At 37.8% G+C, this 19482-nt stretch overlaps 1 protein-coding gene across 1 annotated transcript in view; it reads right to left on the bottom strand.

Annotated features, from left to right (window-relative positions):
• Nucleotides 1–1892: 1892 nt before the first annotated feature.
• stxbp6 (syntaxin binding protein 6 (amisyn)) overlaps nucleotides 1893–19482 on the bottom strand; it is a 66495-nt gene continuing 48905 nt past the window's right edge. Inside the window, exons 3-6 of the mRNA XM_031747206.2 lie at nucleotides 16984–17114; nucleotides 16653–16818; nucleotides 4376–4533; nucleotides 1893–3099 (exon numbers count right to left, since the gene is read on the bottom strand). Of these exons, the coding sequence (XP_031603066.1) occupies nucleotides 3076–3099; nucleotides 4376–4533; nucleotides 16653–16818; nucleotides 16984–17114 (479 nt within the window). The 3' untranslated portion in view covers nucleotides 1893–3075. The remainder of the gene's footprint in view (nucleotides 3100–4375; nucleotides 4534–16652; nucleotides 16819–16983; nucleotides 17115–19482) is intronic.

Genomic DNA, 19482 nt, shown 5'->3' with positions numbered 1-19482 from the left:
TATATATATATATATATATATATATATATATATATATATATATATATATATATATATATATATATATATATATATATATGTGTGTGTGTGTGTGTGTGTGTGTGTGTGTGTGTGTGTGTGTGTGTGTATACACACACAATTTTTTTTTTTAGAGAGATTAGAGAGAGCCCTCTCTTTCCTCTACTCCCACTAATTTTTTTTTTTCCACACCACCTCTATCACTTCTGTACCTTTAATTTGTTCTCTACCCACATGTTCACCCGTTTTCTCTCCTTTCCATTCCACCTCCACCTCCATTACATTTCTACCTTACATCCATCATCACCACCTGCCCAGTGTAACTCCTTTCTTCCTTTTCGGAGAAACACCTCCACCTGTTTAGCTGAGTGTTTCTTTCTGAAGTTCTTCTCCCTCAGGTTTTTATCCTGGAAATGTCCTCCAAAAACTCAAACCTTATTCCCAAACTGCCACCCAAAGAAAAATTTATATATATTTTATATGTTCTTATTTTTTGAAGGTCATTAAAATACTCATTTCAGTTCCAATAGGGGGACCTTAGGGTGCAAACAGACCGCGAGTAACGCTTAAGAATGCATTTTAAAAACGTACTATTTCCAGTTTGCTTGAAAACCACTGGATTAGACCCATGTCAACTGTTTTATGTTAAAATGGCTGCAGTGAAAAATGTCTAAATACATCTAAATAGATCCTCAGAGGTGAAATACGGTGCATTTGCTTCCATCACATTTTTCTGACCCCATGTTCCAGACTGGGGTCAGTAAATTTTAAAGATTAGTTCTATCAACCTAAGACTGTCTAAACTTTCTGCCATTATGGTCAACTTACCCTTTGCAACTGAGACAAGAAAATTGAATCAAATGTAAAAATTATATTTATTAGTTTTAAAGTGATGACAAACACCAATGCCAAAAGTTTCCCTACTCACGGAAGTATTGTCTTCGCCTCCAATCAATTAGTTTAAACTTTTGGAGCATCACTGCATTTGTTTTAAATTTAAAATACCTCCTCATGACTTGTAATACAGATTATTTCATTCAGTTGTAATAAAAACTACAAACATCTTCTTCAGTCACCTTCAAAGGAAGCTATCTAATTGGGCATGTGTAGCAAAACAAAGAAGTGGGCTGTTACAGAATGCAATAGTTTGACTTAAAGTCTATATTTAAGTAAATATAATGCAAAGACAATATAAAAACATGCATTTTCTTTTTCTTCAGTGCTTCAGACTGAGGTGAGAGATATAAAAGAGGTCAGAAAAGGAAAAAAAGAAGCATTTATTGTGATAGTGGACTTTATTTTATATCTTACAGCATTATAGAATTGAGAGATCAGTGTGATGAAAGATGAGGTGGAACTCTGAACATCAGCAAAAATGGCATAAAGACCTCTGAGACACTAAACTTTGTAGCAGCGTTTTGTTTGTAAGCCGGAAACAACAATGTGAGCGAAATCCAAAACGGTAAACAGCAGTCCATAAAATCACGTGCAACTTTTGATTCCACTGTTTGATTGAACTGCTCGAGTTGGCTATAAAAAGGACACAGAATAATATAAATTTGTCATTATATCTATTTTTTATTAAAACAAGTAACATCAAAAGTGTTAGAGGAATAAAAGCACACAAGTGTTAGGCAACCGGAACATTTCATTGTGAACTCCGAGTTCTGCAAGATAAGGTTCGTCAGTGCATTGTAACATCATGAATTACAAAACTGAAAATATAAAAGAATCAAATACATCTCAAGCGTGAGGGCGGTGTCCTGCCAGCAAAGAAGCCAACGTTACGAACAGTGAGCGGATTGAACAAAAAAAGAAAGAAACAAACGAAAAAGAAAAAACTAAAAGAAGACAAAACTACCACACGCCACTGCTGTTATTTAAGACATTTCGTCCTTTATCAGCATACATATTATAATGACCAACCCAAGTTACACAATAAGCACAAGGTATGACTACTGAAGAGTTTAGAGTTGAAATACAGCCAGGATCAGTTTCAAAGCACCCCCATGTTCAGGGACAAATTAGCTCTACAGACACCGAGATAATAGTAGTAGAAGAATTACATGTTGCTTTTTACAGTGCAGAAGCTGGCTTACTGAATTACCCCTGTTAACATAAAGTATTACACAGAGTAATTCATATAGTTTAAAAGCTTATTTGTTTAAATGAAATCTTCAAGTACACTTCCCAAAATCTATTCCGTGTAGTTTAGGTTGTTTTTCAATGACAGACACATAACAAGAGGGAAAAATATTTCAACATTTTTATATCTTGTCACCCAAACCACTCATCACTCAGTCTCATCAGCAGTTTATGAAATCATATCTTAAACTTTTTTTTAACTAATACTGTTTTGATAGATTTAGAAATCATGGTCCGAGTTTAATGTCCACAAATCAGAGCAGAAAAGGAAACATTAAATGTCAAACAGAAATGTGATCATCCCTTTCATTCGACTTCCCACTCCCACCAATATCTATTAAAATACAACTTAGGCATCAAATCTAGGCTATTTTTTACATATGTGTCTTATTTATATGTTATATACTGGCAGCCAATCCAAAGTCGAGCAATCAGAGGGCGCCCTCACTCATAAATCGAGACTTCATAATTACCGCAGCCCTCATAAATAACCAGTATAAATGGGAGCCAAGCTGTTCCTTGGGTGGGAGTAATTGGCGATGATGATTTGGCAACACGTGTACGCTCTCATTTGTGTGTGAGCGAACGAAAAGAGGAAGTGTCTTGAGTGACTGTCATTATCAAGTAGAGTCATAGCTGTGGCTTGTAACTTTTTTTTGGCAAACAGAAGCATGAAACATTCAGTTGACAGCCTCAAGCAGTTTTGTTTACCTCTCTTCGGTCCCCTGCACGATCCATCTTTAGGAACGAGATGCACCGGAGTACAATAACCCAAAACATTAAAATGTTAACATTGTTAACAAATTTTAATCATATTAAAACTTTTACAAAGAATAAAATCTGGAATCCTTCTCCTGTACAGCGACTGGCGATTGCTGACCCTCCCTTAGCCCAGTTGGTTTTGGCAGTGGTCTAACACTTGTGCTTCATGGCAAGCTGTAGAAACATTTGGGTAGGGTTGAAAGAAAATAAAGTGAGAGAATGCAAGAAAAGTGTGGAAGACGCACACACAGAAAGACTACAGGTTGGTGCTAAATAATGAGGAGAATTCTACACATCCATCAAGTGGGGGCAGTAGAGCAGCACACAAAAATGAGGGGTTCTGATTAAAGCTGAAGAGTGCAGCTATGTAGCTGTCAACAAGGGATTGCAGAAGTGGACACAGACGAAGAGTCAAGGTGACCTACTCGCAGCGGTAGAGATGCTTAATGTTAAAATGTAGGAAGAAAAAACCCAAATCCTTCACAATCCAGCCAGCCAATCCATTCTCAAAGTCATCCTCAAACAGAATAAGATAAGACTTTTTATCCATCTCTAAGGTTACCAAAACGCTTTCAACTGAGGATTTCAGGCAGGCAACGGCATGAATCTTGATAACGTGCAAGACAAATGACAAGTTTGAAACATGTCATATTTCAAACATATTTCATAACACATTTCACTTGATGCTCATGGCATCAAGTGAAATGAGAAACAAAAATGAAAAATTCTTCGTGGGGGTTGTGCAGTCATGCTCTAAAACCACCAAAGCTATTTCTCTCTTTTCCCCTGTGGTTATTACAGTTTTTGTAATTTCTCACAGCAGGGAAACACGTCTTTTAGCTGTGAGAGGGCCATGCAATACTCTTCAAATGTCTTTCAATTATCTCACCGTGGCTTACAAGGCGCAATGCATCATTCAAAATGGTAACTTCAAAAGGTAGTAGATGGCTTTACTATTAAAGTCAATGATATCCCACTATGGCCAGCAAGCACATGCCTGTCAGTGAATGGTGTCATCGAACAGCAAGGTGCAAACCCGAGGCGTCTGATTTACGATGTTGTTAGATATATGATGATCACAATCAGGTGTGCTCGTTACAAAGCAATACAATTTTTGCTCTTGTTTTGCAGTAATAAAAAAAAAAAATCATGCACTAATAGCCTCATTAAACAGCATGCAATTAGTTTTCCTGACGAACAAGAGATGTGGGATTGATGCAGAGTGAGGGAACACCCTATAGAGAACTATGAAATGGAGTCAATGAAGGGGAAAAAATGATTATCTTCACAGAGCAGACATGCTCAGGTTTTGGAAAATGTTTCATCTTCATCAATAATGGCTGGTAATTCTGCAACATCTCAAAGTCAGAATTCCAGCATACTACATTAAAATAGTAATCCCACCTTGCGGTTACGTATTGTAATGCATCTTAGTAACAAATGGACTCACCTTGTGTGCAGTGACAGCAAACTGTTCAGCACTGTTCATCATGTCTGCGGTCCTCTCCTCGGCCCGGCCTAATCGCTCACCACGCTCATTCAGAGCCTGGCTGGCCTTCTGTACAGCACTCGTCACACTGTCTGCAGCTGAGTGTAGTATACTGTTACCTGCAGATAAGGGTAGGAGTGAAGAAGCAAGCCAAAACGTAGGCAAGGGAGGAAAAAGACAAGCAAAGGCAACAACAAAAAAAAAAGGAGTGAAAAGACAAGGGGAAAAGAGAAGAAAAATAATGTAAACAGATTAGCTGTCATGAAAGAACTGGCGACATCAGCTCAGGGCTGTGCAATCAGTGACCCTAAGCCTCAGTGTTAATTGTGGAAGACAAAACCATGAAAAACAAAATGGCTTCAAACAGGTGCAGTGTGGGAAGGTGCCTAATGAATTTTCTTCAAAGCTGATTTACTTCAAGGTAGGATCAAGGGAAATTAACCTTTCCCAACTTGAAAGAATGCAACTCCGAATGTAATGTTTCCTTCAGGAAAGCGTGTTATTCTGTTATTCTTGGGGACATTCAGCACTACTTTTCTTCAATTTGAAACTTTCGTGGACAGCTTTGTGATTGCGATCCCTTTTTTTTTTCCTAAACTACAATATAATAACAAACAGATATGTGCTCGGCTGCATGGGCTACCCTGGAGACCCAGTAGTGGATATAAGACACAGAGCACATCTTCAGATAGCTGTGGCAGCCCTGCGGATGTTTCCTCTGACAAGCCATTAATCTACCACACATTGGGAGTGCTGCCATTATGCACTACTATAACAACTAGACTAGGAACAGCAATCTTCCTGCTGCTTTCTTTTTGTGGAACAGTTGCACTGCTATATAATTTGTCATTTTATACTGATGTAATTTAAGGGAGATTTCTGCACTTTTTTTTAACATTTTCACCTCATACTGCTTTGTCCCAATTCTCCTGGAGTTAAAATGGAACTTTCACTCTGTGGTGAGACGGTCCACTACCAAACATCATGGAACAATTGGAAAATAGGAAATGACAAGAAGGGCAGCTTTACTGTAGCGTAACATATAACACAACTTTGGATCATTCTGTCTTTTTGGGGCATTGATCTGTTAACAACCATCAAAAAGGTCAGGTGAGTGAACTTAATTAAAAACAGATATAAAATGATAATATATAATATTAAAAGATATGCATTTAATCAGGTTGAGCCAGCAGCACAGAGTAAAGGTTGGAAGTACTGAGTATAATTAGGCTCTGATAAGCCTTTTTCACAGGAAACTGCAATATAGGTAGTGTACATCCTCTGGCATCAAGGCAGGTTGTTGATTACAGCTCGGCCTTCAATACTATCATCCCAGACATTCTTATAGACAAGCTGGTAAACTTGGACTTCCCCCCCCTCCACATGTGCATGGATCAAAAACTTCCTCACAGACCGTTCACAATCAGTCAAGGTTGGCAACCAGCAATCATCCACCCTGTCGCTCAGCACTGGCTCACCACAGGGATGTGTGCAGAGTCCACTATTATACACCATCTACACCAGTGACTGCACCCCTACGCACCCCTGCAACATCATCATCAAATTTGCAGACGACACCACTCTGATGGGGCTCATCACCAATGATGATGACACCGCCTACAGGGATGAGGTCCAGCGGCTGTCAGAATGGTGTAACTACAATAACCTCACCCTAAACACCAAGAAAACCAAGGAAGTGGTCATGGACTTCCGCAAAAACAAGGACTGATCCTCCCCTCTCCATAAAAGGTGACTATGTGGAGAGGGTGTCCTCCTTTAAGTTCCTCGGCACCCACATATCCGAGGACCTATCCTGGTCCACAAACACATCAGCCCTAGTAAAGAAAGCCCAGCAGCGCCTCCATTTCTTGAGGGTTCTGAGATGGAACAGGCTGCAGACTGAACTCCTAGTGTCCTTCTACCGTGCCACTATCGAGAGTGTGCTGGTGCACGCCATCCCTGTGTGGTACGCTGGTTGCACAACAGCTGACAAGAAGAGACTACAGAGGATCATCAGAACTGCAGAGAAGGTGATCGGCTGTCCACTCCCCTCCCTGGACTTAATTGTCAGCTCAAGATGTCTCTCCAGAGCCAGGGCAATTATAAAGGACTAACTACCACCTCTTCAACATCCTGCCCTCTGGAAAAAGGCTCAGATCCGTCAGGTGCAAAACCAACAGACTAAAGAACAGCTTCTTCCCGTGGGCTGTCAGAACTATTAATGGAAACTAAGAGTGTGTAAAGACTTCCCCAACACATCCACCCTGACACTGCTGTTGATCATCTATGTGCAATATCTCAGTCTTTCCATGTTCTGTGCAATATTTTTGGCTCAAGTGCAATTATTTTGGTCCCAGTCGGTTTCAATGTTTCCTACACATACACCATGTATATAGTTCCACTCACATATATATATATATATATATATATATATATACACTGCTTTTTATTTTATTCTATTTATTTTTTTATTTATTTTCCACCTTCGATGTATATTGGTTTCTCTTTTTCTTACTTTAGCACCTTTGTGGTCCAGCTACCCAATTTCCCTGTTCCAAAAACTGCACAATGACAATAAAAAGCTCTAAGTCTCAGTCTAAGGTAGTCACTTAGTTCAGTGATTATATGACAGCCCAAAAGCAGACAGTGAGGCCAGCTGGTGCTCCTTCAAAAGAAGTTAACTTGACAGTCAAAGCAATTTATGTAGAGACGTATCGGTATTGCAGCACACAGATGGATGCGAGTATAGATGTTTACACCCATTCCTGTGCACGCTAAATGAAATGGAAACATACACAAATTTTCCCTTCAATTTTCTTTAAATTACAGTAAATGAAGCACAGTCAATGTGGCAAACACATCTGGACCTCTGAAGAAAAGAGCCGCATACCTCTTCCTTTTCCATTTAGTATAATGTCTACATTTTAAATTCTGTCCACTGCCAGAGTGCATTTCTACACTTTGTCATTATCATGCACTCCCCATTTGATTTCCTTCTTTTTTTTTAAGTTAAAAAAGAAACTTTGCTGAAAATATACTTTCTCCTAGGAAATATATTCTCTTCACTAGAAAGGATGAGACCTTTTCACCTTCAGACAGACTCTTCTTAATCCTTTCCTCCTCCAGGGAAGCCCTGGGACTAATATTCCCTTCATCCTCAATATAACCCCAACACTCACAACCACCCAACCCCATGCAGACTCAATAAACATATCTATTTATTTGTCTCCCCACCAATATCCCGTCCCTTTTTTTCCTCCGTTCTCAGAGATGTGTTGCAGGCTGCAACACAGGCTGTAGAAAGTACTCAGATAAAAGACAGGGTGGAGACATTCTGGAGGGTTTATGATAGGAGGTGCAGTATCAGAAGCCAAATGAAATGTGTAGGAGTAGATTATGTTATGTGGTGCCATCGTTGTGCTGCTCTGAGCCTAGTGTCTGCACTCGAAGTGGAAGCTGATCAGCCACTGTTATCAAAAAAGATAACTTAGGAGGAATATGGGTTTTAATTCAAGATGAATTTTAATGAAGCTGAAGTTTAAAGTATCTCCTATTATGACACTGATGTCAGACTAGTAAATCTTAAAGAGGAGCTTTTTGTAAAGATTTGTCAATCTGTCACGGTGCTGAATCTGCTAAACCCATGACGCGCCTGTCTCGACAATGTCGAAGGCATTTTGTTATTTTACTCACAGAAATCAACATGATCAGCCAGGGTTTCTCAAACAATGGAGGCTAAAAAAAGGCAAGCTGTTTGCTGGCAAAATATTCTAGAAAAATAAAAACTACAAGCAAAGGCAAACATAACAAGGAAGTGGGGTGTGGGGTGGTGGGATAATTCAAAGTCAACCCTTCCTTTTCCACTTTGTCTGTAAGCAGCAGATTACAGCCTGCGCTGCTGTGAGGCAAAGAAAATAACCTGATAGTTATCAACAAGAGCATGTCAGATACACTTCACAAGATGCTGACAGCCAAGTCACATTTACTATTACAGTACATGGGATTGATAAGATTGGACACAAAGGATCCATGCTGGAGTGCTTTTAATATTTCTGGCTGTCAGTCTGTTAGAATAAAGCTGTAGGGGATAATGTGTGTGCGGGTGATTTAGGGGAGAGAATGTTTTGCAATCATTTGTTATGCATTAGCGTGCGCATAACAGCTCCAATGAGATATTATGAATGAGGCTGGTGTTATTCATGCAAATATAAAATGTACTGTCAAGGATGTTGGTAAGTGCAGCCAATGCTTAATTTCACCTACATCACCAGCATTTTGACTCTGAAGTACAGAATAACCCATTTTCATCTTATATAGAGCTTCTTTGCATTTTTCTATTACGTTAATCACAATTACCAAAACAAAGTAATATGTGAATTTGTTTTTTTTTCACTAATCCAAAGAAAAGTAAAAAGCAGATTTAAAAAAATGTAAACAATATTGTGTACTCACAACATTAAAATAAGAACAGAAACAGCAAATACCTTCAGTTTTACTAATTTGGTCATTTTTGTATCACACCTGCTTGAAGATCGTCCTTGGAACTAGAGATGTTGCATGACTGAATCTTCAAAATGTATTACATTTGTATTGTAATACAGCATTCATTGTATCTGCCCAAATCTAAAAATACCACAAAACATTCAAAAGTAGCACTGAAACTAAACTAAGGAGAAACATCTTCAAACTGAAATGAGCAAACCCATTCTAGAAAGTACCTGAAATTAAACTGAAAAAAACCAACAACAACCAGAAGAAAATACAAAATACAACCATTTAGATAATACAAAACTATAACTCCGATACCAATATTATCCTTTATTCCTGTTTTTAAAAATTAAAACAAAAAGGTAAAACAAGGAAAACAAGGATGTGAGTAAAGGATGCTAAATGAGTATAAAATGCATTTTTGTATTGTAACTGCAATTTTCTGATAACGTTTTATGTTAAACTGAATGTATTAACAATTTTAATTTATTTTTTGGGATTAAAAAGAGTTTTATGGATGTCTGTGTGTGTACATATATATATATATATATATATATATATATATATATATATATATATATATATATATATATATATATATATATATATATATATATATATATATATATATATATATATATATATATATATATATATATATATGTGTGTGTGTGTGTGTTTTTGTACCAGTGGAGAGAAATAAATCAGAGCTAAATAGATTGAAAAGGCCAAAGGCACCAAAAAGAAGCTTTAAACAGAGTAAGTAAAGCTTCCAAGAAATAGAAAAATGCTCCAAACATTAAATACTTTACATTCTTCTATATGTGGATCAGTCAAACAATGTCTTAATACGTGTCAGTGTATTCCCCAAAGGTTACATTTCTCGTGTAGAAAATGAGCATGGCAGGTAAAGCCCTCATTCCAAATGATTTAGACATAAAAGAATGATGTACAAAATGATGGATGAAAATCATGAAACAGCTAACAGACTTCCTAGGAGCCTAAAGGCACAGCTATGCTGCTCCTACTCCAAGATAAACCCCCCCTGCTGCAGTTTAATTAATGCAAATCTTGACATTACCCACCGCAGCATAATGAAAATATAGCTGAGGTTCAAACAGGAAGGGCACATCCCCTTGGCTCCAGATGTACACTTATTATTTCTCTATAGCCAGTTATCCAGTTTCTTTTTTAATCCAATCACTTTTCCACACATTCGTCCTGCACCTTTTCCCCATAGTCAAATTACTTTCTTCTATTAGATTTTCACCCCCAAATCTCCATTTAATCAAGCATACTCACTCCCTCCAGCTCCTTTAAGTATCTGTACCCGACTTCCCACCCACCTCAGGCAGCACTTACTTACAATAAAATACATACTGGATACCCTGCACATCAAATAACATCACTTTATTTCAAGTTCCAAAATTTTCTGCTTTTTTTTTTTTTTTTTCTCTCCAGCATTCAGAACCTTAAGTTGTTTAGAGTCACACAATATTTATTTCAACCTACGTAAACTCAATTATGTTCTCTTAATTTTGTGATCAACTCCATGAGTTTAAGAAAAATGATCTTATTACTGGTATTTATGCATCCTACAGATGTGCACATTACTTCTGGGACGTGAACCCTGAATGATGCTTTCAATTCCTTGTTTAACCAGTCAGAAAAAATAGGACTCTACTCACAACTTATTTTCATGAAGGCAAAGGGCTGACCTTTTTTTTGAACAGTTGGCCTTTAGGTTAGTCACCGTTAAGCTGTTTAAAAAGTCTTCAGCAAAGTACTAAATCCTAAATGTACCACAGAGCTGCGCCAGCACTGACAGAAAAATAGCTACTAGGTATTCATGAACTGCCTACTCGCAGCGGCATTAATCAGCAGATTAATGTTAGCATCACACAATGCATTACCAGCCATAATTTCCATGATTACAGTCTTTACTAAGCTTAAATGTTAATTTGTAATATGCTTCACAGGAGTGGAGACTATACTGAGGAAACAATTAAGGAAGAAGCACTTTGTCATTGTCCTACCCTTGAACACCAGATTGTTATTTACACTCTTGAAAAAACAGAAATACATCATATGAAAACTGTTGGCTTTTCTGACATTCTCCAACAAAACGCTCATAAATCTGAGATTTTACATTTTTATAATTTAAATGATTTTTTCTTTTTGAACAGAAAAATTGAAGCAACCCCTGCCATTTATCACGACCAAATCCTTCCATCCATATTAGAGTGAGGGTTACAAGATTAGGTGCAAAAGATTAGCATCTCCATAGGGACCAACCTAGGGAACCTGTCTTATTTCAACATTTGACATCCAGAGTGTGCTGTTATCTTTGCTACCAACGTGACTGGTGTCATCATACTGTGATCTAAAGGAATCTCTAAGGCAAAAAGGGGCTGTGTATGCCGAAAAACAGACTACTTGTCTCTAAAGAACTCCCAAATTTCATTATGAGATTTGCAAGGGAAAAGTGTTTGTAGTCTAAAAAGAAAGTCTGAATAAAATTAGTTTGACATTGGACATACTGGTACAGCCAAGGACCTTTTATTTAAATATACTGGCCACAGCTTGGAGTAAACTAAAGACAGCTTTTCAGGAGAACCTCATACCAATTGAAGTAGCAGGGTTTGGGATTACTTCACTGCATCAAATTATAGCAGTGAGTTATCAATACTTCATTAAAACTATGAATATGTGCCAAAGCTTTCCCAAACTTTAAATTAATGTGGAAGTGGACCTTTCAATTTGATGTGAATGACCAAAAAGATGTGATGTGTTATGGAATGGCTTACACAAATGCTCAGACTGCAATGTTGTGGGCAGTGTATACAAGCAACGCTTCAAACATTTCATTATCAGCACTATCAAAGTTTCATCAATAACCCCTTTACCAGAAAACACCTTTCAGGCAATTACACCTGCAATGTGTTTTCTGGTAAAGGGGCTGAGGTCAGGGGGTGTGCTTTCTTTTTTCATAAAAAAATGTTAATATTTTGTTCAACTTCCAAAAAAGCTCATGTTTTCTATATGCTGTTCAAGTATATCACCTCATCAGTGAGCCCTGTTTCAAAGAAAAACAATTTCAAACAAATCAAAAAAGCCAACATGTTGTAATGATTTTTTTTTAATGCACATACTGCACCTCTGCACAGTTTTCATTAGTGACCATGTACACAGTTTGTCAGAGGGGCCAAGGACAGTGAACATAACTCATATAACCTTTGGATATAAACTCAAAATCCCTTCCAGCAATGCACATCTCATACAGGGACACATGCCACTGAAAGAAATGTCCTTGTACTCACTTAAAACGTATAAAGCATGGCTCTCTGTACAGCTTTAAGTTAGTTAATTCCTGTCTGAATGAACAATTTATTGTAGTCAGATTTCAAAGTGTAACTACAGCAGAGGGACGATAAATTACTGAAAAAAATGAATCCTTGACTCTTGAGTGAATTTAGTGGCACTGCTGTGCTTTAAGAAGCAATTTGCTGGCGGGGTTTGGCCCGATTTCCAATAACCCTCCCCTAGGAGGGAATAGTTTTTGCAAATCAACACATCTCTTTCCTGGCTGGGTGTGGTTTTTTGGGTTAGTTTAAAAAAAAATTTTTTTTTATGAAAAACGTTGCAGTTTTATGAGCAGGAAAATGTTTTTTTAATCACATTTATCAATACTTAATCAAAGTGTACACCTAAGATAAATTTAAAACCCAAGCCTTAGATTGCATCTCCACCATTTAAAAAAAAAAAAAAAAAAAATTAGGACAGAATTGTAAGACTTGTAAAAACATGATGAATCACTTTATTCTTCTAGTGGTGCGGCATCTTACTAAGACTGTGTTGATGGCTGTTACCTCAATTTGTACCCATCTGTTCAGTTATTAGCAACAACATGAAAACACACTGTGTAGACATGGGACCAAGGAGACCAACAGGAGCCTTTATATGGTAAGGTAATGACCCCCTTTGAGCGATCACTTGGCAACGGTGGGAAGGAAAAACTCCCTTTTTTACATGAAGAAACCTTCATGAAACCTCCTGCTCCTTCCTGAGCAGCCATCAGCCATGACCGGTTACAGGTGATGGGAGAAAGACAAAATACTGTAGTTCCTCAAGTCTGGTGATAAGTGGAACTCATCACTGATTCATAGGAGATATAACTTTTCTGAGGTCTAGGTCATATCTAGAATTGGGTGGAGTTATTATTAAGTTATTCAACTATAAGGGGGAGGGGGCTTTTAATTTAGCGCTTACCTCGTCTTAGCAGATGACCTTGATGTGAAACAAATTCTTTCCTTCTTCTGTTCAAAAAGACCTTGCAACGGAAAATGACTGAACCTAGATCTTGGCCTTCTGTGACAAGAGAATATCAAAAGTCATGATCAGCTTTGTTGTTTAAAACACGCAGTTTGGAATTGGACGAGAGGGATTGGGTTATTAAATTATGTGTTAAGTACACAAGTGTTCAGTTCTTTTTTAATAAACTGTATTGCAGTTAGAGTTTGATTATGTATAAATGGGTCACACAATTAATCCTGTATAAAATGTATTTTGTGTTGAAGAAATAAAGTTTAACGAAAAGGTTTGGAAACACTTTGGAATTACAAATGTTTTCAGCACTGATCATAAATGAGCCATAAAATGTGGTCTGATGTTTGTCCAAGTCACAATTATAGACTAACACAAATTTGCCTAAACTAATGACACAAAAACATTTGTACTTCGTAATTATTAGCAGCCCAAGCTGGAAAAACTCAGTGCCCCTGGCTACAATTAAGGCGTAAAAATTCAAATTACTGTCAGTCTGGTCTTTTCAAGGAAAAACTGTTTGTGTGAATCATGGCTCAGTCATAAAATACTGACACAGGGCAAACAAAAGACAAAGAAACGCTGACAGTTTCATGCATCTCTGTGAACAGTTTCAGGGTTAAGATGTGTGGCTAAAACTCTTCTGTATGGAACTTGCCCTGTGCAACACAACAGCTCTGACACTGAACCTTTTTATGCATGAATGCCTAACACTGTTTGAAGTGCAAAGGTCATACTAGAGGAAGCATTAGGTTTGAACTCCGCAAATGTTGAAGAAATACTGACCCGAAACTGCATTAGGGTAATTGCAAAGGATTTCCATTCGTTCTCATAAAAATATATGCTTGGTTTTTTGGGTGAAAACATTTTGAGAAGTAGGAGATAACGATACCGGGTGTTCGCATCTTGCTAGAAAAGTCTTAACCCATCATTTCTCATTAACGGAAATCATTAAACATTAAGTACAAAAACAGGAGAAGCAAAATTCATTTAGAATCAACTCACGAATACATGCCAGTTAGACAGGTGGGAATTGGAGTCCAACATCATATAACAATGTGGGCAACAGCCCAACTCAGCACTGATAACAACTCAATTAGCACACTGGCTGCTTTTATTTCTGCACCGATTACATGCTTCATCAAGGATCAAAAACATATGCCCGTGCATCTGAACCATAATGTTCTGAGAGAACCCTTTTAAAAAAGACAGGAAGAAAAAAAAAGAATATAAAATATCTAACAAAAATATAAACATACACACAGGGTAAGGTTCAAAGTTGCTCGAGATCTAAATAACAAATATTTAAAAATAATTACAAATGTAAACAGATCATGATATGAAATCTTTCACTTTAATTCATCACTACATCATATATCAGACTAAACATCATTTGAAATGATGGTTGTGTTAAAAGGCACTGCATGGATAAGCAGTATTTACATCCGATATTACTTTCAATGACCTTTTGTAGTGTCATGTAATCAGCATCAAGAAGACGTTAAACAATGCTCAAACACAACCTGACATTACCTTTTACATTAGGGCTATGCATGAGAAAACACCCTGCAATTTTATTTTTTTTTACTATGCATTAATATCATGCTTTACTTTTGCCATCTTTAATGACAGCACATCACACCATCTGCAGGAATGCAAACCAATATATTTTTACTGCACTCCTTTGTAGCTTGATTGCTGCCAGCTACTAGCAACACTTGAATTTTCTTCCTCACATTTCTACCTTTGTCTTTATAGGACTCTGCCATCTCGGGTATTGCTGTAGTTAGTCTCCCACAGTTATGGTCCCACACCTGAGCAGCGTCATGATTTTTGTTTTGCACTGGTGTGAGACTTAAACTGGAGTGGACAGGACTGGCAGTATCCTCTTTGTTCATCCTGCTATGGTGAAGTTTTTAATCCATCATGCCAAAGCTTCCTCTAGAGATTATGGTTACATATCAGATTGCTTCATGGTCATTAGCTTCTTTTACAGCTACTAGTCTGGCATGTACAAAATTGTATTTGAAATAAAACTTTATTACAACTATTTATATCATGACCAAGCTACACTGCTCAGATTTCTTAAACTTTGTATGGTAAAATCAATGCTAGAGGGCCTTGTAATTTTCTAAAACACCAAAAGCGTGTATTTGATATGCAACATTTGCAGTATATAATGCATCCTACTCTATGAACCCTGGGTTAGTGCTCTTTGGCACACCACTACTTTCCCACCTACACATACAGAGGCTATGGTACGCACCGTGTTCATTTGAGAGGGCTAAATATGAGCATATATTTCAGAGTAGGAGGAAAGTCATGGCAATATAACAATACTGAGAACTGGCAGGTTTATCATCAATGAATAGATGATAGGCTCCCACGCACAGTAAGAAAAATGGGAACAATGCAAATCTGAAATTAACTACAGTGTCATTATACACATAATTTATATTTCAGTCTTTAGTCCCTACATTCTACTATATGTCCGATAACACTTTTTAACTTTTAACTTACAAATTCACAAAACTGCCCCGTTCATATCATGAGGCGACGTGCATAAGGAAAACCCCAAATCACAGGCACTCTCAGTCATTATTATTTATAGATTTTTCATAAGATTCAAAATCAAAAAGTCCTGGTTTTCAGAAATATCTATTTCCGGTAGCAGATTTCTATATGGGTTGTGCAGGAGGACACAACACACGGGTCAGCTGGGGAATGCGTTTTCATAAATATTTCTATGAATAATACAATAGGCTGAGCAGTTCTCAAAGATGAAACTTGGAGGCAAAAACAGATCAATATCTGATTAAGCCACCCAGGATGCTACATTGTTACCATCACCACAACCCACCTACAGTAAACAAACCTCTTACAGCAGGGAAATTACCAAGTATGGTGAAAACATTTGGCAGCTGATTATGCAATGACTCGTTTGATCAGCATCTCTTTGCTTGTTAGTTGGGCATGAAATAGACTTTTAAAAAAAACAGAGGTTAGCGTTCAGTTGAGTGTTTGCTCACTGATTCAATACCAGTGTCAGAGTTATTTTAAAGGGTAAAAATCATTCAAAAACAATGATTCTCATCAGGCACACAGTGAAATGTGTTAAAATCGGGAAAATTATTATTTAGTGTTCTAGTGGGTGTTTATATGTGCTGTAAAACCAGCTGATCTGTGTCAGATGCTTTGAGTCAAAACTGATATATTTCGTTGGACATCCTCTTTGACCTCACGTCAGCAAAGCACCCAACAGATGCTGTGTACGAGGAATAAGCATGCATTTTCATACACACCAGGTGCTGTTTGTCATCATACGTAATTAGATTCAGACTGGCTTACAGCACAGCATGACAGCAGCGAGTCTGGCGCTGTAGAGCCAGTGGATTTTGAAAAGGTTTCTTTTTTTTTCTCGTCTTACCCCCTAGCAGTTTGGACTGACAGTTGACAAACTCTGGCTTCCGCGCTGAGCTGTAACGCTGGCAGGTGTGGTGGAGAATCTGGATAAAGGTGCACTTCTCCCCTGATGAACCAGCAACCCACTGATCGAAAGCATTATCGAACATCAGGTCAAACTCCGGACAGTCCTTGAAACAGAAGTGAAAGGGAGACACCAAAAAGAAGTGAGAGTGTGTAGTAAGGGAAAAGGAACAAGAAGAAACTATGAGAAAATTGAGAATGGAGTACATAGCAACATGCTTTGAATTAGCAATACTTGTGTTCACTGGGAAAGGAGAAGGGAAATTACATACTTTGTTGGGGTCAATGCCGTTGACCTGCCGTAGCTGGTCAATTGTCCACTGTGACCTTTTTACAAAGGCAGATGATCCTTGGAACTGCTTCACCTTTGTGATTGAAACGTGGGATGGTTTCTTATTCGTCACTGTAGGAACAAAAGCCAAACAAGAGTAAGGCCTAATGAAGCAATAATTAAAACAACATTAAATTTCAGATTACGTTTCTGTGTAACTTGTAGACCCCATGCACATGATTCCCAGACAAGTTTTGATTAGGAAAATTGGACAGCTCAGGTCATCACATGTGGAATATTAGTCAAGCAAAAGTCACGAGCTTCCTTTCTGTAGGCGGCAGAAACAAAGGGATCCATTAACAATGATTATTTCGCTTCTAGAGCCAACAGCAACAGAGACCATGATAAACATTTCCTATTAGAAGACACAGCCTAACCCTGAACAGATATGCCCTGTAAACATGGCTTTTTTTAATCATTCATACCAATCTGTGTGGAGTAATCTTATATACAATAAACTGTGCTATAAGTTTCTGTTGTGCTCTAACAATATAACACCATATTTTTTACTACACTACTTTGAAAAACATAAAGACTTGGCTATATTGTATCTGTCACCAGAAAACACAGTGTGGGACAAAGCTCCGGTCTCTGCACTGATGTGATGTATTTCTTCCACTGCACTGCTGACTAAAACTAATTGAAAGACATAATATGAGCTCGGTGGGGGTGGGGTGAGGGGGGCATTGCTTTTAAACAACTCGCCAAAGACAAATGAATAAAATATAATCTAAAAGTGGTTATTAGGTGCTGGGGATTTTTAATCAGTAACTTTACTCTGTACAAATCAGAGTTAGTTGCCAGCTGGTTGATAGCATATTCTTTCAGGTATTTTATGTGTAGTTTAGTATATATGACTAAGGCTTTACTCAAACTCCTGACCTCCTGCCCGGTGATGACATTCTGTCCTCAGCTTCCCCTCCACTTATCCAAGCATTGCAGTACATATGTTTATATTGCACTTCTGTGTTTAACTGTGTGTTGGCGTTTGAGAATAAGACCACCAGATTTTTTAGTTTGGACAAAATGTTCAAACTAGAAGCCTTTACTGCTGCTGATGTGACCGTATTTTGGAGCTCTGTGTCATTCTCAGGGACAATTGCTCCTGTGCTGCTTTTTCAGCCAGCAAACGTCTGCTTCCGCTCTCTCACATCCTCCATTGTGTCATGTCACAGAGATGGAAGTGTGTGGGTCACTTTCTCTGCATTCTCTCCAGTTTTTACCCCACACTTCTTTAAAAAAACAAAAAAAAAACAAGACTATGCTGTTCCAGTTTCCCTGTTGTTCCGGTTCACTTTTTGAAAGATTTTCCACACCCATTTCTGGAAATGGAAAATAAATGTAGGGCTGAATGTCAGGTCAGTAAGCAAACTCCCATGAGATGAGAGATGTTTGGATATGTTTTGTGTATCCATTTAGACAGCTGCAGTTAATACTTGAGTTGCTGTCCCGGGTGGAACAGACAGATAGAGGAAGACAAGCATTTCTTCTTCTTTCCTACATCACCTTTCTCATCTTTTCTTTGAGAATTTCAATCAGACAGACAATCACAACCATGATTAACAGATGAACAGAATGATCACATCTGTCTTGTGTCACAGTGAAGGCTAATAGGAGCTCTCAAAAGCAGAAAATTTCATAAAGCAGACGACAGGCTGGGTGTAATGAACCAATGTGCTGAAGGGTAGAAATGCAGAAACTAAGGTCATTCACTCCCCAGCAAGAATAATTTATCTTTTACTTACACTGGTGGCAGATGATGGGCTATAATACAGAGCCACTACTCTCCTCAAAATTATCAAGTACAAATTGTAGAAAATGGCCTACTCGTCATGGGCGCAGGAACTAATCCTTATTTTCTATTATTAATGAATCTGATTATTCTTTTCTGAATTAATTCAAATGTCCTTTTTTTAAAAAAAAAAAAATGTAATTTCAAATTTATATCCATCTTAAAATGGGGAAAAGTGGGTTATCCTTATCTTTTCAGCATTTTGATTAATACTGTGCAAAAATCTTAAGCCACTCTTCATTTCTCTGTGCTCTGCTGGAAAATGGAAATGGTGCAATGATATATTGAAATGTGAAACATACACTGAACTACAGTGTATTGGGCAAAGATTCAATGGCAATGAATTTGAAAGTCAATATTTGGTTTAAATGCTTTCAACACAGCCTGAACTCTCTTAGGAAAGTGTTCTTTTAATTTCTTTAGGGAGTCTTCAGGAATAGTTCTTCAGGCTTCTTGACGGACCTTCAGAGCTCTTCTTTGGATGTTAGGTACCTTTTGTTCCTTTCTCTCTTAAGATGATCCCACAATGATTCGATAATGTTGAAGTCTGGGGAGGTCAATAGAGTCAATGGGGAGGTCAATTCCACTGTGTGTTTTTCTATCCAGGTACTCACTTACTGCATTGGCAGTCTGTTCGGGCTCATTGCC

Source organism: Oreochromis aureus, linkage group 19, assembly GCF_013358895.1.
Source record: "Oreochromis aureus strain Israel breed Guangdong linkage group 19, ZZ_aureus, whole genome shotgun sequence".
NCBI lineage: Eukaryota > Metazoa > Chordata > Actinopteri > Cichliformes > Cichlidae > Oreochromis > Oreochromis aureus.
The sequence above is the reverse complement of the archived record's forward strand: the minus strand, read 5'-3'. Positions and strand labels throughout refer to the sequence as shown.